Source organism: Dipodomys spectabilis, unplaced genomic scaffold (assembly GCF_019054845.1).
Source record: "Dipodomys spectabilis isolate Male_0828 unplaced genomic scaffold, ASM1905484v1 ptg000115l, whole genome shotgun sequence".
In the NCBI taxonomy this organism is placed as follows: Eukaryota; Metazoa; Chordata; class Mammalia; order Rodentia; family Heteromyidae; genus Dipodomys; species Dipodomys spectabilis.
Window position 1 is genome coordinate 1,098,387 of NW_024870792.1, and position 21,437 is coordinate 1,119,823.

Sequence of the window (21,437 nt, forward strand, 5' to 3'; positions counted from 1 at the left end):
CTCAGGGCCTGGGCACTGTCCCTGAGCTTCTCTTGATCAAGGCTAGCACTCTACTGCTTGAGCCACAGCACCACTTCTGGCTTTTTCCATGTATGTGATACTGAGGAATCGAACCCAGGGCTTCATGCATGCGAGGCAGGCACTCTACCACTGAGCCACCTTCCCAGCCCTAAGCACTTGGGTTATTGAGAGCCCCTGTTAAGAAAATCATATACATATTCTAGTTCTGATAAATGAGGGAGATCATGCAACCTGCTTTTCTTTGGGTATGGCTTAATTAACATAACTTTTCCAAGTCCTTCTGTTTCCTTATGGATGGAACAATGTTATTCTCTTTTGTTTTTGTTGGTGGTGGTGGTGGTGGTTGTGTGGCTTGAACTCTAGGCCTGGACACTGTCCCTCAGCTCTTCAGCTCAAAGCTAGTGCTCAACCACTTGAGCCACAGCACCACTTCCAGCTTTTTCTGCTTATGGGGTGCTGAGGACTCGAACTCAGGGCCTCATGCATGCCAGGCAAGCACTCTACCACTGAGCCACCTTCCCAGCCCCAGTGTTATTATTTTTGATGGAAGCATAGAATTCCATTGTGTATATGTATCATATTTTCTTGATCCATTCATCTACTGAGGGTCATTTGGGTTGGTTCCATATCTTGGCTATGCTAAATAACACTGCGATGAACATTGTTCTAATGGTGGCTTTTTAATGTGGCCTTGTTTGTGGTCATTTGGGTAAATCCCAGAAGTGGGATTGCTGGGTCATAAGGGAGCTCTATGTGGAGTCTTTTGAGGAACCTCCACACTGCTTTCCAAAGTGGTTGAACAAGTTTGCATTCCCACCAACAGTGTAGTAGTACATAGCGTTCCCCTTTGGTCACATCCCCACCAGCATCTGTTGTTGTTAGATTTCTTTATTGTAGCCATTCTAACTGGTATAAGGTGGAATCACAATGTTGTTTTGATTTGTATTTCTTTTATAGCCAGAAATGTTGAGCAATTCTTCATGTGTCTCTTGGCTATTCGTATTTCCTCTTCAGAGAGGTCTCTTTTAAGGTCTTTAGCCCACTTTTTAATGGGGTGGTTGTTTCTTGGGGGGTTTGTTTTAGGGGAATTTAATTTCTTGAGCTGTTGGTATATTTTAGATATGAGACCCTTGTCTGTTGCATGGGTGGTGAAGATCTTCTCCCAGTCTGTGGGGTTTCCATATATTTTGCTAGCTATGTCCTTTGTCATGCAGAAGCTCTGCAGTTTAATGCAGTCCCATTTATCCAACCTTTCTTTAGTTTGTTGTGCTTCTGGGTCTTTATTAAGAAAGGTTCGACCTGGGCCAAGGAGCCCTACTGTTTCTCCTATTCCTTCTTGTAATATTTTCAAGGTATCTACGTTTATCTCGAGGTCTTTGATCCATTTAGAGTTGATTCTGGAGCAGGGTGATATATAAGGATCTAACTTTAGTGTTTAACCAATTCTGGCAGCGCAATTTAGTGAAGAGGCTGTTTTTCTTCCATCTTTTTCTTTTCTTTTCTTTTCTTTTTTTTTTTTTTTTTGACAATCATGAGGCTTGAACTCTGGGCCTGGGCGCTGTCCCTCAGCTCTTCAGCTCAAAGCAAGCGCTCTACAACTTGAGCCACAATGCCACTTCCAGTTTTCTAGTGGTTTATTGGAGATAGGAGTCACACGGTCTCTCCTGCCCGGGCTGGCTTTGAACCGCGATCATCAGATCTCAGCCTCCTGATTAGCTAGGGTTAAAGGTGTGAGCCACTGGCGCCTGGCAAGGGCCTCCCATTCTTGCTTAGCTTTTTTCATTCAAGTGGTGCTCCACCATTTGAACCACACTTCCAGTTCTGGCTTTGTTCTGGTCAATTCAAGATTAACCAGTGTCAAAGTCTTTCCTGTCTGGGCAGGATCCTCAGATCTCAGTCTCCTGAGTAGCTAGGATTACAAGTCTGAGCCACCAGCAACCAGTTTGATTCACATTTTTAAAGCACATCATTGGCATCACTTCTGGAAATGGATTTCAGAGGACAAGAGTGGTTGTGAGGGATGATAGGAGACCCACCTTGATAGGAGATCCACCTTGATAGGAGACATATACCTTGTTCCTAGGGAAGTGGGGGTCAACCTGGAGAGAAGTAGATGGGCTGAGATAAATTTCCATATAGGATGTGCATGAAGAGTGGCAACTTTGTAACTGTCAGCTTTCCATATCAGAGATGGTCCTGGGTCCACGCATAAGCAGTTTAATCGCAAAGATAATATATGGACCAGAAATGCTCATGTGAGTTGTTACTGTTCCTCCATTTACAGGAATGTCAATGTCTTATCTAGGCAAAGTTCATGTGCAAAGATGATATGTTCAAGTTGGGGGCCGGTGGTACATGCCTGTAAATCCTAGCAACTCAGGAGGTTGAGATCTGAGGGTTAAGGTTGAAAGCCAGCCCAAACAGGAGGAAAGTGCATAGGACTCTTATCTCCAATTAACCAGCAAAAAGCTGGAAATGGAGCTGTGTCTCAAATGGTAGAGCACCAGCCTTGAGTGAAAAATCTAAGGATCAGAGCCCAAGCCCTGCGTTCAAGCCCCACTACTGGTGTCCACAGATAGAAGTGCTCATGCACACATGCATGTGCATGTGCGTGTGTGTGTGTGTGTGTGTGTGTGTGTGTGTGTGTGCATGTGCACAGAGAGAGAGAGAGAAAAAAAAAGTCACATATCCAGAGAAGTAAAAAAATTCCCCAGGAATTCTTGTTTTTGTTTTTTGTCGTGGGGCCTGAACTCTGGGCCTGGGCACTGTCCCTCAGCTCTTCAGCTCAAGGCTAGCACTCTACCATTTGAGCCACAGCACCACTTCCAGCTTTTTTTCTTTTTGCTTATGTGGTGCTGAGGAATCGAACCCAGGGCCTCTGGCATACAAGGCAGGCGCTCTACCACTGAGCCACCTTCCCAGCCCTCCCCAGGAATTCTTCAAGCTTGGGCATTTTAACCAGGGTTCAGGAACCCTTAGTATATTCAGCCAGGGAATATAAGGCCACACTTCAGGATAAACCTCTGGTAATACTGGATTAAAAAAAAATATATGGGCCGGGCGCCGGTGGCTCACACCTGTAATCCTAGCTACTCAGGAGGCTGAGATCTGAGAATTGCAGTTCAAAGCCAGCCCGGGCAGGAAAGACCACCGTGAGACTCCTATCTCCAATAAACCACTAGAAAACCGGAAGTGGCGCTGTGGCTCAAGTGGTAGAGGGCTAGCCTTGAGCTGAAGAGCTGAGGGACAGCGCCCAGGCCCAGAGTTCAAGGCCCATGACCGACAAAAAAAAAAAAAATGCCTGAGAAGCAATGAGTCAGGCAAGGGCTTTGTGACTTTTTCATACCATGCTCCCAGAATATCCTACATTTGTAGAGCATGTGGGTGGTGACTCTGCTCTGGGCAGGAGGGGGCGCCCTGGGTCTTGGCATACCTGGTTTCAGCACACCTGTGGACCAAGGCACATTGGTTGGGAAACTGAATCCTGAAATGTGAAGTGGTGTTAAGTAGATAATTGTGCTGCATTACCACTTCATAAGCTGCTTTGTTATATTCCAAAACGATTCAATATATAACCTGAAAAATTAAGAAAAATGGGGCTAGGAATATAGCTTAGTAGTAAAGTGCTTGCCTAGCACGCATGAGGCCCTGGGTTCGATTCCTCAGTACCACATAAACAGAAAACGCCGGAAGTGGCGCTGTGGCTCAAGTGGTAGAGCACTAGCCTTGAGCACAGAGAGGCTCAGGACAGTGCCCAGATGATTTCAAGCCCCAGGACCAGCAAAAAAAAAAAAAAAGAATAAATAAATGAGAAAAGTGAGGGAAGGTGGGATTGGGAGGGATGGGTGAGAATATTGAAAGGGGTGACATTGAGCAAGATGCACTGTATTAAAAATGACTTTGGTGAATGGCAACTCCCCTTGTACAAATGCTTACAGATAATAAAAATATTCAAAAAATAAGTTTGGGCTGGCGGGTGCCAGTGGCTCATGTCTGTAATCCTAGCTATTCAGGAGTCTGAGATCTGAGGATTGCGATTCAAAGCCAGCCTGGGCAGGAAAGTCCATGAGACTCTTTTTTTTTTTTTTTTATTTTGAGGGTGGGTCCGGCCGTGGGACCTGAACTCTGGGCCTGGACGCTGTCCCTCAACTCTTCAGCTCAAGGCTAGTGCTCTACCACTTGAGCCACAGCGCCACTTCCAGCTTTTTTTCTTTTTGCTTATGTGGTGCTGAAGAATCCAACCCAGAGCCTCATGCATGCAAGGCAAGCACTCTACCACTAAGCTATTCTTCCCTAAATATGAGTGATGTCAAAATAATAATAATAATAAATACCACAAAGAAGAGGAAGAATTTGCTTTAAAATTGCATAATCTGCTAACAAAAAGTAAACTTAAAATAATTACATTGAAATTTATTTTGCCTTTGTTATGTTTTAATATTGAAAATACCATTGGAGCCAGGTACCAGTGGCTCACACCTATAATCCTAGATATTCAAGAGGCTGAGATCTGAGGATCACGGTTCAAAGCTAGCCTGGGCATGAAACTCCATGAGACTCTTATCTCCAATTAACCACCAGAATACTGGAAGTGGTGCAGTGGCTCAAGCAGTAGAGTGCTCACCTTGAGCTGAAGAGCTGAGGGACAGCTCCCAGGCCCAGAGTTCCAGCCCCATGACCGACAAAAAAAAAAGAAAAGAAAAGAAAAAGAAGGAAATTTTGTAATTTAGAATGCTATCAGGAAAACTTGAATGTGACATTATATTTTATTTTTTAAAAATCAAGGAAGGTTTGACATTGTCCAAAAAGAAATGTACTCTTTACCTGACTTATGTAACTGTAACCCCTCTGAACATCAACTTTATAATATCAATAATCTTTAAAGTCATGTTTAAATACCCATGCACATGTGAAAAAATGTTTCTATTGCAAAGTAGGAAACAAAAGAATTTCCATAGGATGGGTATTGTCAATTATGAATGAAAATATCAGAGAGGCCCTCCCTGAACATTTCCTTCCCAGCAGGAATTCTTTTGACAATGACTTCTGCTTAGGTCTTCCTGTCACTGTTTGTTTTGGTGGGCTTGGGTTTTTTCTGGGGGGAAGAGGAAGATTTTAATGTATTACTGAGGTAAAGAATTATTCTGCTTATTGAAGGGTAAACCAAAGGAGGAGGCTGCAATGCTTGGTAAGAAATGTACGCATTATCCTGCCCATGTAATTGTAACCCCTCTGTACAGTATGTTCACAAATAAAATAAAATTAAATTAAAATAAAATAAAATAAAATTATTTTTAAAAAAAGAATTATTCTGCTTATATTCTTTAAAGATCTTACCTTATATTCCTTTTAAACTCTAATTCCAAGGAACAACTTCTTTTTAATCAGTCCTAGCACTCTACCACTTGAGCCACAGTGCCACTTCCAGCTTTTTCTGTGTATATGGTACTGAGGAATCAAACCCAGGGCTTTATGAATACTAAGCAAGCACTCTACCACTAAGCCACATTCCCAGCCTAAATATTAACATTTTTATGTTATTTCTTTTAATGGTATAATTAATGTGCACATAACCTACATATGCAAAATCAAAGTGTGAATTCACAGTGAAGATCATTTCTGAATGATTTTTAAGGTTGATTTTTCCATTTGCTTCTCACTGTATTTCATTGCTTCATCTTATTTCTGCTATTACAGTTTTCATGTATATATTTTGGTTTTAATTCAGTGAAATATAAAACTATCTTTACTTGGGTAAATAAAATAAAACAATATTTTTTGTTGTGCTATGATGCTGGGGCTTAAACCAAGGGCCTTCTGCATGCTCAGCCAGTGCTCTACTGCTGAATTGCATTACAGTCCCTCAAGACAAATATTTTTAACTGATTTGTTTTTCTTTCAATATTCTATAAGGTTATTTTAAGGATTCAGATGATTTTTAGAAATGCTTAGTATTTACAACTTTTCTTAATTGTATCCTTTGCCCTATAGGGGACCATTTGCCTAAATCTTTGGAAGGATTTTTTATATATGAAGAAGAAGGTTCTGGAGTTCCAGGTTCTAACAGGAAAGGAAACGATGCTATTGTCGTAGAACAATGGACCATCATTGAGGTGAGCTACAGTTACTTGTGTGCTTAGTTTTCCATATTAATCTTCATTGCCTGGCACATGCAGTGTCCTTAAACATGGGTTTGTCCAGTGCCTGGAATCTCATCACAAATGTGTGAGCAAACTTCTTTCCTGTACTTTATGCAGTGTTAAAGACAATATGCTTTGCTCAACATCACCCTGTCTCACAGGATAACAAAATACTTGTCTATACATAGATAACAATAAGTTACCCCCAAATTAGAATTCTAACCCTAAACAAAATCCTCTGGCACTGAGCCTCTCTCTACAAGATGTCTTGAAAACTGGTTGAAACAAAGAGAAAGTGCCGGGCACTGGTGGCTCACGCCTGTAATCCTAGCTACTCAGGAGGCTGAGATCTGAGGATCGCAGTTCAAAGCCAGCCCGAGCAGGAGAGACCGTGAGACTCCTATCTCCAATAAACCACCAGAAAACCGGAAGTGGCGCTGTAGCTCAAGTGGTAGAGTGCTCGCCTTGAGCTGAAGAGCTGAGGGACAACGCCCAGGCCCAGAGTTCAAGCCCCACGACTGACAAAAAAAAAAAAAAAAGAAGGAAGGAAAGATGGAAGGAGAGAAAGGAGGGAGGGAGGGAGGAAGGAAGGAAGGAAGGAAAATTCAGTCATTCAAGTAGTGTTTTATGGTGCTGGGAGTGTGACTTAGTGGTAGAGAGCTTGCCTAGCATGCATGAAGCCCTGGGTTCAATTCCTTAGTACCACATAAACAGACAAAGCCATAAGTGGCTGCTGTGGCTCAAGCAGTAGAGTGCTAGCCTTGAGCAAAAAGACAGTGTATGCCCAAGTCCTGAGCTCAAGCCCCCAGGACTGGACTTTCCTGCCTAGGCTTTGAATTACAATCCTCAGATCTCAGCCTCCTGAGTAGCTAGGATTACAGACGTGAGCCACCAGCTCCTGGCTAACATCCAGCTTTTTTTTTTTATCAAGTTGAGGGCTCACTAACTGGACTGCTTAGAATTTAGGGTGTCCCAATCTCCACTTCCTGAATAGCTGGGATTACAGGTGTGAGCCATGTTGCCTAGCCTCATTCCCTACTCTTCACTTCCCAAACCCAAGACCAGTGTTTTCAAAGATTTGCTCTGTAGACTTCATTGAAATGCAGTTTCTCAGCCCCCACAATTGATCATTTTAGAACAACTGCCCCAAACCAAAGAACACCCGGGATACTCTCCTCTACTCAGTGATCTTAACTTGGCTCAGTGGTTAGAAGGCAGCAAAGGCAGAAAATGAAGCCCTAGGAAACTGCACTTGGTGAAGAGTGAACTCCTTTATCCTTAGTACTTGTGTCACTGCTTGTATTTGCCATCAGACTGTGACTGTGAGCTCTCATGCTTATTCCTGCAGGGCTGTGAGATCAAAACCGACTACGGCCCTCTCCTGCATACTCTGGCTGAATTTGGATGGCTTTTGACAAATGTGATGCCTACACCCATACTGAGACATGACAGGTAATTGTAAAACCTAAATCCATTTCTGAGATAGTTCAATTAAGCCAATGAGGATCGAAAGTTTACACACACACACACACACACATTTTGTTTGATGTCACAGAATCTGGGGAGGACAGATGTTCAGAGAGATGTACAGTTAGGTCTCCGCACCACATATGCAAATATACCTTCACCCCAGTACCCCAGGCTTAGAACAATCAGTAGGGCCGGGCGCCAGTGGCTCATGCCTGTAATTTTAGTTACTTAGGAGGCTGAGATCTGAGGATCTCGGTTCAAAGCCAGCCGGGGCAGGAAAGTCCGTGAGACTCTTTTTTTTTCTTTCTTTTTTTTTTTTATTTAATTTAATTTTATTTGTGAACATACTGTACAGAGGAGTTACAGTTACATGGGCAGGATAATGCGTACATTTCTTACCAAGCATTGCAGCCTCCTCCTTTGTTTACCCTTCACCTCCCTTCCCAGCCTCCCCCCTCCCCCCGTCCGTGAGACTCTTATCTCCAATAAACCACCAGAAAACCAGAAGTGGCACTGTAGCTCAAGGGGTAGAGCACTAGCCTTGAGCTGAAGAGCTGAGGGACAGTGCTCAGGCCCAGAGTTCAAGCCCCACGACCGACCAAAAAAAAAAAAGAAAGAAAGAAAAAGAAAAAACAAAACAACCAGTAGGGCCTGAAGCAGCCAGAAGAAGCAAGTGTGCCTCTACCTCCCCTCCAGTGTGGCAGAGAATTTGAAGTATAGACTCCTTTGCTTTTTCCACTAAAATGTATGCCTTCATTAGAATGAAAATTCCAACATTTCATGAGTACTAACATTGCTCTGTCCTTTTCTCCCTTTTCTACCTTGCCTGGAAAGATAAAAATGGAATTGCCACACCTCTATTTATTTTGGAGAAGCCAATGAATTGGTACATTTACAATGCTTTGCTGTCCCTTCAACCCAGATGTTCCCCTTACCCGGTTTGGCATCCAGTAAATGATTGACTGCCAAAGCTGCCCGGCCTGGGCCAGCAAAGACCTGAACAGGGCAGAACAGCCTTGGCTTTTGGCAGTCACCGTGGTTCCACATTCCAATTGACTGTCCATGACACTAGAAAGCAACTCCTTCCAGGTCTCTCCTGCCCTCTTCCCAGTAGCTCAGCGTCCCCACAGTCTATAAAAAGGCTTTCAAGCAAAGACACCTCCATGGCAGGGAGAGAGCTCCTGAAAAATATTGAGTGAACACACTCAAGCTTCAAGAACCAAACCCAGCCAGTAATCCTAGCTACTCAGGAGGCTGAGATCTGAAGATCATGGTTCAAAGCCAGCCTGGGCAAGAAAATCTGTGAGACTCTCTTATCTCCAACTAAGCACCAAATAAGCTGGAAGTGGAGCTATGGCTAGTGTAGAATGCTAGCCTTGAGCAAAAATTAAAAAAAAAAAAAAGCTCAGGAATGTTGCCAGGGTCCTGAGTTCAAGCCCCAAGACTGGGGAAAAAAAAGAAAAAGAAAGAAAGAAAAAAGGAACCAAAATGGAGTAGGACAAAGTAAGCAAGGTGGTTGATTAATTGGTCAATGCCCCTGCAGCATTCTTTCCCAACCTTTTCTATCTGTGGCAGACCTGTCAAAGTATGTCACAATCCAGAAGTCATTCTCAGCATTGGGTCTTCAGAGCAGGAAATGCACGTATCCTGGAGAGCCTGGAGAGTGGCTCCAGAGTCTGCATTTCCCCTACTCCTCAAATACACTGACACTGCAGAAGCTCTCTAATGAAAAAGAACCCTTAACCTTCCTACCTCTACCCAACCCCCAGCCATTGGTCTATCCCTCATCTCACCCTACTGAATGCTGGTGCATTTGCAGTCCTCATCTCTTTTGTATTTTGGATTGTCATTTGGTCCCATACTGTTAGAATTACAGACTTCCCCACAATGTATGAATTCTGAGCCTTCCTATTCCATTTTCCCCAAGAATTGTATTTATTATTCCCTCCCACTCACTCCAGGCTTCTGCCCTAGGGGGTTCAAGCATTTCCCATGGTGCTCTGATGATTAGACCCTGGGCTCCACAGCAAGCCCAGTAGATACTGGACCACACTGGGTGAGGGAGGAGGACTGGTTTAGGAAGAAGGACAGGGATAAGCTTGAGGCTGGGACTAAAGAGGCCCCGGGTACACTGTGAAGGGACAAGGTGGAGTGGCATGGACTTGTGCTTGGCTTCGTCATCCAACCAGCAAAGGGTCACAGGCTGCACCTAGTGCCTGGGACACTAGCATGAGCAGCAGCTGAGCACTGCATCTGGAGCTTCTGCTCCAGAGGGGCACTGGGATCTCACCACCATTGACTTTTCTGCAACCCAGATCCTCCAGGCATGGTGAATTGCAGAAGTAGAGCTTTTTGTGCCTACCACTGAAGGTTTATGTTTATGTGTAATTATGTGTGTGTGAGAAGAGAGAGAGAGAGAGTGTGTGTGTGTGTGAGTGTGTGTGAGTGTGTGTGTGTGAGTGTGTGTGAGTGTGTGTGTGTGAGTGCGTGCGTGTGTGTGTGAGTGTGTGTGTGTGTGTGTGTGCTGGTACTGAGTCTTAAACTCAGGGACTTGTGTTCTCACTTGGCTTTTTCATTCATTCTGGCACTGTACCACTTGAGCCATATCTTCACGTCCAGATTTTTGCTTTTTGGTTGCAGATAGAGTCTTACAACCTTTCCTCCCCAGGCTGGCTTGAAACTGCAATCCTCAGATCTCAGCCTCTTAAGTAGCTAGGATTACAGGTATAAGCCACCAGCTCCTGGTCTTTCATATGTAATTTGATGGGAAAGGGGTAGTTGTTCATTAAATATTGTTATAGCAGTGAGAATAAGAACACTCTGAACATCTATTATTATGAAACTAGATAAAGTTATGTACAGTCCACATTATAGAAGATTATGAAAGTGAGTTTTTTTTTTTTTTTTTTTTTTTTTCTGATCCTGGGGCTTGAATTCAGGGCCTGGGTGTTATCCCTGAGCTTCTTCGGCTCAAGGCTAGTGCTCTACCATTTGAGCCACAAAGCCACTTCTGGCTTTCTCTGAGTTTACTGAGTTTACTGGCAATAAGAGTCTCATGGAAAAAAAAAAAAAGAATCTGGAGTTTCCTGCCCAGACTGGCTTCCAACGGCAATCCGCAAATCTCAGCCTCCTGAGTAGCTGGGATGACAGATGTGAACCACTGGTTCCCAGCTTGAAAGTGATTTTTCAAAAAAGAACTAGGCCCGTAGTATGTATTCTCATTCTTTGTGTGATAATTGCTGAGGGCTTTTTCCCATATAATTTTTAAATATATAATATTTTAAATATATAATAATTTTTAAATATTTTAGGGAAATAATATATGCTGTTTAGTGTATATATATATTAAAGCTGTATACATATACTATATAGATATACTAAAAAACAATATATACTCTTTAGTATACTAAACAGATGCCTTTGTTTAAACAGATACAGTTGAGGCCAGACAGCAGAATTCCTTGAGACTCTTACCTTGCATTTTGTTGAGGAGAGTCAGGTTTATGTATTGTGTAACATAATATGTTATAGTGTTAAGGACTATTTAGGTAACTTAGTATACAGGTTCCACAGAAGTATTAAGAAGAAGAGAGATTTTAGATGTCAAAGAAGCAGCATCTTCTGATCCTAAGATTTGAGAAAGCACTACTACGCAGCAGATCCTTGTTTGAGATTCCTGTTCCTGATCCTGGCTAGACTAGAGTAGAACATGTATCTGAATGGCAGTTATTCTTATGCAACAAATCACACCATAATCCACAGCTTCTACCCTACTTTCGTATACCAGGGGTTGCATAATATTGCTGTTTTCATTTCTTCACACTTTGTGATTTGGATCCTTCTAAGTTTTTGCAACACAGGTGATATTTGTTAGTCATCTCTCATCACTATGACAATGTACCTAGGAAAGCAACTTATGTGAAGAAAGATTTCTTTGGGGCCACAGTTCCAGCAGTTTCAGTCCGTGGTCGCTTGGCCCGCTTGCTGTGGGCTGGTGTTGACCAGAGTATTATGGCGGGGAGTATGTGGTGAAGCAAAGCTGCTCCCTGCCTCATTTCTGTGGAGGGAGCATGCAGTGAGTGAGAGAGGAGGGGTCCAGAGGCAAGACATACCCTTCAGAGCGCTGCCCCAGGACCAACTCCCTCCGCCTTCCTAACAACCTGTTCACCTGTGAACGTACCAATATGTTAACACATTAACGAAGCGGGCACTCTCCTGATCTAATCACCTCATGATAGCACTTCCAGCTGAGTAGATGTTCAGAGTGAGCTTATTCTCACTGCTACAACAATATTTAATGAGCAACTGCCCCTTTCCCATCAAATTACATATGAAAGACCAGGAGCTGGTGGCTTATACCTGTAATCCTAGCTACTTAAAAGGCTAGATCTGAGGATTGCAGTTTGAAGCCAGCCTGGGGAGGAAAGGTTGTAAGACTCTTTATCTGCAACCAAAAAGCAAAAATCTGGACATGAAGATATGGCTCAAGTGGTACAGTGCCAGAATGAATGAAAAAGCCAAGTGAGAACACAAGTCCCTGAGTTTAAGACTCAGTACCAGCACACACACACACACACACACACTCACACACACACACACACACACACACACACACACACACACACACTGTCCTTTTAGGGGGACACTTCACATTTAAGCCACCACAAATGAAAAATGAAGATAGAGTTTTCTTGTTCTTATCTCCTAATGAGGATTCTTGGTTGAAAACAAAACAAAACCTATTTTATCTTCTGCTTTTTTCATTCTTCTTGAAATATGCTGTTCATGTAACAACTACATGCTAGACTTCATTGCTTCCAGGATATGCACAAGGAGAGTAACCTGTCAGCCACACCATCTTTAATTATGAAGGAAAATTATGTATGATTGATCTTGGTCAAAGTAGAGGATAGAAAGTAGAGCTTCTTAGCTCTAAAACTAGAATAGGCAGTGGGACTTCAGGCACATCACTATATCTCTTAAAAACAGTTTTCTTGGGTCAGGTGCTGGTGGCTTCATGCCTATAATCCCAACTACTCAGGAGGTTGAAATCTGAGGATCATGGTTCAAAACTGTCCTGGACAGGGAGGTCTATGATTAACCACCAGAAAACCAGAGGTGACACAGTGGCTCCAAGTGATAGAGCACTAACCTTGAGCAAAATAGGTCAGGGACATTGCCCAGGCCCCGAGTTCAAGCCCAATGACAGGAAGTGGCGCTGTGACTCAAGCAGTAGAGCGCTCAACATGAGCTGAAGAGCACAGGGACAGCGCCCAGGCCCAGAGTTCAGGTCCTACGACCAAAAAAAAAAAAAAAAAAAAATCCCAAAACAACAACAACAAAAGTTTTCTTACATGGAAAATGGTATGATAGCAACAACTTTAATAGGCTTATTTTGAATAAACAATAGTATTATGCAAAGTATGTACACAGAGATTGAGTTCATTCAGCTAATAAAGCTTATTATTAAATAAGCTTATACTTCGCTTATTTTATTAAATTAAAATGATTTGAGGAGTCCTGATTCTTTAGAAGAACCCAAATTCCTAGTAAGCTGAAATCAATTATCCGAACATGAGAACTTGGCCTGTCCTAAGTCAGGATGTTTCAGAAAATACAAATTACCATAGCTTAGTATATCCAAAATCAGCACTGCATCACAAGATAGTAAGAGCAACAGAAATAGTATATTATAAAGATGTATGCTTATACTTAGAAAATCATCTTGATCTTTCTTGGGGTCCAAATGTTTGAAACAGCAAATGGTGCTGTGGCTCAAAGTGGTAGAGCACTAGTCTTTAGAAAAAGAACTCAGGGAAAGTGACCCGGCCCACAACCGACCAAAAAAAAAAAATGTTTTAAATAATAAGGTGAGCCAGGATGTAGCTCAGTGGCAAAGCACTTGCCTAACAAGTGTAACATCCTGGGTTTGATCCCCAGTATCAAAAAAAAGAAAGACAAAAAAAATGTTTGAAAAGATAAATTAGAACCATTGCCAAGGAAAACTTCCTTCCACTGATGGAAGAGAGACAATGGTGTCTTAGCTATTAGAACATTCATAATTCTTTTATGCCATACTTGAATAATCTACACACAAGGTGTTTCATTTCACTTTCTTCATTATTCAAACAAATCCTGGTATCACTTTACATAAACATTTATGCCATTAGATTAAAGCTGTAGCTTTCTATTCCTAGGCAGTGTCGTATTACCAAGGTTTAGAGCTGTTACCATGGATACCTGATGATGATGTAATGTGTTCTCTCTATTTTATTTCAGAGTTAGTGCTGTCAGTCTGTAAATGTGCCACAACCCCTTCTTAATCGCTCAGACTATGTGATTATTCAAATAAGCCCAAATCTTTTTTCATGAAAGAAATCCAGATGAAAACTGACATTAAATTCTTCAGTTGCAAGTTCAGTAAAGAAGCAGATTAGCTGAGCTTGTGGGCAGTATTACTGACTTAAAAAAAAAAAAGCATTAATTAAAATGGAACCAAAGTTCCCCATTTTTTGCTGTGCCAGGACCCTCTTCCCAATTCTGATTACATCATGAGCTGGGGGGAAGCCTGTCAGGAATACACATTGTAACAAGAATCCACAGGGAGCCAGGCGCCTGTAATCCTAACTACTCAGGAGGCTGAGATCTGAGGATCTCGGTTCAAAGCCAGACCAGGCAGGAAAGTCCATGAAACTCTTATCTCCAATAAACCACCAGAAAACCGGAAGTGGCGCTGTAGCTCAAGGGGTAGAGCACTAGCCTTGAGCTGAAGAGCTGAGGGACAGCACTCAGGCCCAGAGTTCAAGCCCCAGGACCGATTAAAAAAAAAAAAAGAATTCACAGGGGATTCTGATGCATTTTCAGAGACACTGAGTTATCACCCTGCAGTAGGAGAAAGAAAAAGAACATTAGAACACAGAATAGAAAGAAAGCAAGGTGTGCATTCTCATTTATATTTCAGAAGACAGAAGCTGAAGGCAGGAGCTTTTGAGTAATACTATAACAAGAACTTTTTAAAGTCTAGACCCTAAGGAAGAGATGGAAATAGCATCACACACAGAGACAGACAGACAGAGAGAATTGTCTTGTCCCTCTGCATTCATGCCTTGCTCTGCACCTTTTCCTTGGCCGCTGAAAGAAAGCCTCACAGCCCTTGCAGCAGCACAGCTCAGAAGACCCAGAAGTTTTCAGAGCTACATTGCTTAAGCATCCCAATAATGTCCTCAAAATGCCAGGGCAGCAGCCAAAACACCCATCTTAGAGGATCAGCTTAAGAAACAAGTGCACTAATATGCATCATAGAACAGTGAGACATTCCACACCGGTCAAAGTCATCTTTATTCACTCAGCCCATGAGAGTGACTTCCAAAAACCCACCCCTCTCCCCACCTTTTTCTTTTTTTTTCTTTTTTTTTTTATTGTAAAAATACTGTACAGAGAAGTTACAACTAGATAATGAGTACATTTCTTATCAAGCCTCCTCCTTTGTTTCCCCTTCCCATCCCATCCTCCTCCCCCCCCCCACCCCCCCCCACCCCCCCCCCCCCCCCCCGCCCCACCAAAGTTGTAAAGTTCGTTTTCGACATAACAACTTGTACTTCTCATTGTTGCAATGGGTCCACCTGTATCCCTATTTAAACAATTTGTTTTTTCCCTTCCCCTCCACAAATTATAACAACATCAAATACAGTGAAAGCAGGGGTTATACTGTGGGGGAGGGACATACAAAGCAACAAAGAAATAAACTTATAAATGTGTTAGAAACAATCGCATGAAAGAAAAAAACATTTGAATACATATCTTAGGGTTCATTTCCCTAACATCACCTTATCTGACCTTTTCTACTTGACTCAGACATATACTAGTTATATGGGACCTATGTTTCTTTGGGCCTGGCTTACTTCACTAAATATAATTTTTTCCAAGCCTTTCCATTTCCTAACAAATGGGGCAATGTCATTCTTTCTGATGGATGCATAGAATTCCATTGTTTATATATACCACATTTTCTTGATCCATTAATCTACTGAGGGGCATCTGGATTGGTTCCATATCTTAGCTATGGTAAATAAGGCTGCAATAAACATAGTCGTGCTGGTAGCTTTAGTGTGGTCTTGTTTGTGAACATTTGGGTAAATGCCCAAAAGTGGGATTGCTGGTCATAGGGGAGCTCTATGTGGAGTCTTTTGAGGAACCTCCATACTGCTTTCCAAGTGGTTGAACAAGTTTACACTCCCACCAACAATGCAGTAAGGTTCCCTTCTGTCCACATCCCCTCCAGCATCTGTTGTTATTAGAGTTCTTGATTATAGCCATTCTGACTGGGGTGAAGTGGTATCTCAATGTTGTTTTGATTTGCATTTCTTTTATGGCTAGAGAGGTTGAGCATTTCTTTATGTGTCTATTGGCCATCCTTCTTTCTTCTTCAGAGAAGTTTCTCTTTAAGTCTTTAGCCCACTTATTTATTGGGCAGTTGTTTCTTTGAAGATTTGTTGTTGGGGGGGTTAATTTTTTGAGTTCCAGGTATATTTTAGATATGAGACTCTTGTCTGTTGTATGGGCTTTCTATTGATCTTGCTAGCTATGTCCTTTGCCATGCAGAAGCTCTGCAATTTCATGCAATCCCATTTGTCCAACACTTCTTTGATTTGTGTGTTTCTGGGTCTCTATTAAGAAAATTTTGGCCTGCGCCAAGGAGACCTAAGGTTTCTCCTATTCCATTCTGTAATGTTTTCAGAGTGTCTGTTGTGACTCCGAGGTCTTTGATCCATTTGGAGTTGATTCTGGTACAGGGTGATATATAAGGATCTAGCTTTAGTTTTCTACAAGTAGTTAACCAATTTTGCCAGCACCATTTACTGAAGAGGTTGTCTTTCTTCCATTCTATATTTTTTTAGCTCCCTTATCGAAGATTAGGTGGCTGTAGGTCTGTAGGTTCATTTCTGGGTTTTCAATTCTATTCCATTAATCCTGAGGTCTGTTCTTGTGCCAGTACCAAGCTGTTTTGATTACTATGGCTTTATAGTAGAGTTTGAAATTTGGTATTGATATTCCTCCAGCACTGTTCTTTCTGTTGAGGATCGTTTTTGCTATTCAGGGTCTTTTATTGTTCCATATGAATTTTTGGATTGCCTCTTCTATTTCCTTGAAGAATGAGGTTGTAATATTGATAGGTATCGCATTGAATTTGTAGATAGCCTTGGGAAGTATTGCCATTTTTACAATGTTGATCTTTCCAATCCAGGAGCATGGGAGTTTTAGCCACTTTCTAAGTTCTGTTTTGATTTCCTTTTTCAAGTTTTTAAAGTTTTCATCATAGAGGTCCTTCACTTCTTTGGTTAAGTTAATTCCTAGGTATTTTATTTTTTGTGGGGCTATTACGAATGGAGTTGCTTTCCTAATTTCAGCCACACTTTTCTCATTGTTGGCATACAGAAAAGCCATTGATTTTTGAGGGTTAATTTTATACCCTGCTACTTTGCCAAAGTTTTGAATTAGCTCGAGTAATTTGGGAGTGGAGTCTGTGGGATTCTTTTTTTTTTTTTTTTTGTCGGTCATGGGGCTTGAATTCTGGGCATGGGCACTGTCCCTCAGCTCTTTAGCTCAAGGTGAGCGCTCTACCACTTGAGCTACAGCGCTCAATAGGAGTCTCACAGTCTCTCCTGCCCAGGCTGGCTTTGAACCACGATCCTCAGATCTCAGCCTCCTGAGTAGCTAGGATTACAGGCATGAGCCACCAGCGCCCGGCTGTTGTCTGTGGGATTCTTTAAATACAAGATCATGTCATCTGCAAAGCAGGAGAGTTTTACTTCTTCTCTCCCTATTTGGATCCCCTTTATGTTTGCATCTTGTCTTATTGCTGTAGCTAGGCATTCTAGTACTAGGTTGAAGAGGAGTGGAGAGCGTGGACATCCTTGTCTCATTCCTAAGTTAAGAGGAAATGGCTTTAGTTTTTCACCATTAAGTATAATGCTGGCTGTAGGTTTGTCATATACCTCCTTTATTGTATTGAGGAATGTTCCATGGATTCCTAATTTTTCCAGAACCTTCATCATCAAGGGGTGTTGGATCTTGTCAAATGCTTTTTCTACATCTATTGAGATAACCATGTGGTTCTTATCCTTGCTCCTGTTGATGTGATGAATTATGTTAATTGATTTGCATATATTGAACCAGCTTTGCATCCCTGAAATGAATCCTGTTTGATCGTGATGCATGATTTTTTGAATTAATTGTTTTGCATCAATGTTCATCAAAGAAATGGGTCTATAGTTCTCTTTCTTTGATGAGTCCCTGCCTGGTTTTGGGATGAGGGTTATGATGGCTTCATAGAATGGGTTCAGTAGTGAACTTTCTCTTTCAATTTCATTGAAGAGTTGGAGGAGTATTGGTGTGAGCTCTGCTTTGAAGGCCTTGTAGAATTCCGCTATAAAGCCATCTGGTCCTGGGCTTTCTTAGATGGGAGGTCTCTTATTGCTGTTTCTATTTCAATACTTGATATGGGCCTGTTAAGATGGTTTAACTCATCTTGGTTTAGTTTTGGCATGTCAATATTTGCTAGGAAAAGGTCCATTTCTGCCAAGTTCTCAAACTTATTAGCATAAAGTTTTGAGAAGTATTCCCTTATAATGTTCTGAATCTTGGTTGTTTCTGTGGTGATGTTTCCATTCTCATCTCTGAGTTTATTTACTTGGGTGTGTTCTCTTCTTTTTCTGATAAGATTTGCTAAGGGTCTCTCAGTTTTGTTAATTTTTTCAAAGAACCAACTCTTTGTTTTGTTGATTCTTTCTATGTTTTTTTTATTCTAAATCATTTAATTCTGATTTAATTTTAATTATTTCTTTCCGTCTACTGGATTGGGGTTTATCTTGCTGCTCTTTTTCAAGGAGGTTCAGATGTCTCATTAAATTGTTGGTTTCAGATCTCTCCAATTTGTTGATGTAGGAACTCAGAGCTATAAACTTGCCCCTGAGTACTGCCTTTGCTGTGTCCCAGAGGAGCTGGTAATTTGTGTGTTCATTTTTGTTAAATATCATGAACATTTGAATTTCCTTTCTAATCTCTTCCATGATCCACTCGTGATTCAGCAGTGTGTTGTTCAGCCTCCATGTGTTACAGGATTTTCTTTGGTGGCTTTTGGTGTTGAGTTCTAATTTTATTTCCTTGTGGTCTGAGAGAATGCAAGGTATAACTTCAATGTTTCTGAATTTGGACAAGTTTAATTTGTGCCCTAAAATATAGTCTATTTTGGAAAATGTTCCATGTGCTGCTGAGAAAAATGTGCATTCTGATGCTGCTGGGTGAAATATTCGGTAGATGTCTGTTAAATCTAGTTGATCTATGCAGTTGTTTAGATCTGTGGTTTCTCTGTTGAGTTTTTGCCGAGTTGATCTAGTGGGGAAAGTGGTGTGTTAAAGTCCCCAACAATTAATGTCTTTGGATCTATTCCCCACATTTTTCTTAATAGTCATGTTATTGCCATAGCAAATCCTTCTCTTTGAAATGACACTGTAGTGGAAGCTACCTTTTATTTTATTTTTGTTTGTTTTTGCTTTATTTTGTCAAGGCTGGAACTCAGGGTCTGGGTACTGTCCCTGAGCTTCATTTGCTCAAGGCTAGCACTCTACCACTTAAGCTACAGTGCCACTTCCAGCTTTTTGTATATGTGGCACTGAGGAATTGAACCTAGGGCTTTGTGCATGCTAGACAAGCACTCTACCACTCGGCCACATTCCCAGCCCCTTTATTTTCTTTTTAAGTGCATAGAAGGCAGGGAAGAGAGAGAGGAAACCTTGCCTGAGCACCTGCGCCTCACAGGTGTTTCGCCTCACGGTCCACTCACCCTTTCCCTGGTGGATTTGCCACCACTTGGACTGCTACACCACTTGTATGATACAAATGGGACCATACAAGAAGTTTTTCAGAGTACTTTGTGAAAAGCAGCCATTTCCCCCACCACCACCCCAAAAAAGTTATGTTTGTTTTTTTAATTACATCAGAGCATGACTGTTGGTTTACAATCTAAACATGCTGGCACTTAAGAAGACTACTCCAGGCCAACCGTTCATTACACCTTAGCGCATCCCCACTGCCCAGTCCTGTGACCCCATGGGAAGAATTCATTATGGGGTCACCCACATCCCTGCCATGTTTCTTGCCTTCTGCTTAAGAATAAGTCTACCCTGATGGCTCCTTATCTTTATTTACGCTTTCCTTTCTTGAACTTGCTCTCTGGAAGACACTGATGATTCTGAGACATTTGACTTTCCCTTAACTCCAACCTCCATTTTGCTGAGTGGATGGAGAAACTGGCAGGAAATCAGGGTGGTGCTCCTGCTAGTGGCAGGTGCTGTGACAGACTCTTCATGCACAGTGCTCATTTGTCCTTCACAGGGTCCCTGATAAGAACACTCAGAGACATTGTAAGGACTGTGACCTGATTTGGGGATTATGTGCTATGACAGAGCTTAGACTTGAACTCAAGAACTGTCTGGTTCCAAAGCCACACTAGCTTTTCCAGCATACCCTATGTATACTTTAATTTTATGTATGTATTTATTTATTTACTTACTTACGTATTTTGCCGGTCCTGGGGCTTAAACTCTGGGCCTGGACACTGTTCCTGAGCTTCTTTTGTTCAAGGCAAGCACTCTCAGTGCCACTTTCCAGCTTTTATTGGAGATGAGTCTCACTGACTTTCCTGCCCTGGCTCGCTTTGAACCACAATCCTCAGATCTCAGCCTCCTGAATAGCTAAGATTACAGGTGTGAGCCACCAGCGCCCAGCTTACTCTGTGTATAAATTTTACATGTATACTGTGGCTCCCAAATTCAGGCCCTACCTGTTCTGCGTGCATGCTCATCCTTTCCTGTACAGACTAAGTTACATTCTACCTCACACCAAGTGGTTTGTTCCAATAGAAGACCATGTCAAATAAAACTAAGACTGGACTAGGAGCTGTCTTTGAAAAATCAAAATAAATAAATAAATAAAAATAAAAGAAGCAGCTTCCTCTTTGCACTTTGGGAAAAGATTTGATATTTCTCAAAAATTCAATAGCAAAGATAAGTTTGGGATTTTTCAAATGGTGTGCAGTTAACCGGTCTATAACTCGAAGGCTAGAGTTTTACTGTTGCATTCCTTTCTCCAGAAAGAGAGCTCAGCATAAAAAGCAGTTAATAGTGAGGTTTTGTTGGGGGTTTTGCATAATAAAAGTCTGTAACTGAGCAGCTTTAGCTACAGACACTCCTCCTCATAAATCCGTGGAGACTGGAAAGCACTTCAGAGGAGACCAACCCCTCGCAGTCTTTAGAAGGGGTAATTTGCCATGATGATAGTTAAATACAGAGAATACTGAGTGGCTAACTACAAAGAAGATCTGAAAATGAAACAGAGGCTAAAGGCTCAGCTGAAAATGTATGTAAAATTTCTCCCATGCAGAGCCCAACATGGTCTCTCTGGCTGAGGCAGATTTGACATTGCCTACAGAGAAGCTGAATTCACACGAACTTGATCTAATAATTCTGCTTCTGAGACTTTATATCAAGGAAATAATTTGTAAGAAAAAGGCTATACAGTTTTATAACAGCATAATTTATGATTGCAGGAAACTGGGAACAGCCTGATTTTCTAAAAATTATAAAGTATATTTTTATTTTATGAAATTTCTTCTTGCTCTCTGTCTTCTCTCTTTCCTTCTTTTTCTTTTTTCTTTTTTTTCCCCCTTTGGACAGTCCTGAGGCTTGAACTCAGGGTCTGGGCACTGTTCCTAAACTTCTTATGCTCAAGGCTAGTACTCTACCACTT

The 21,437-nt window shown here is 41.8% G+C and overlaps 1 protein-coding gene across 1 annotated transcript in view; it reads left to right on the forward strand.

Annotated features, from left to right (window-relative positions):
- The window catches only part of Rftn2 (raftlin family member 2), a 62,429-nt gene that overhangs the window by 28,436 nt on the left and 12,556 nt on the right, over positions 1-21,437 (forward strand). Inside the window, exons 6-7 of the mRNA XM_042688301.1 lie at positions 6,013-6,134; positions 7,510-7,613. Of these exons, the coding sequence (XP_042544235.1) occupies positions 6,013-6,134; positions 7,510-7,613 (226 nt within the window). The remainder of the gene's footprint in view (positions 1-6,012; positions 6,135-7,509; positions 7,614-21,437) is intronic.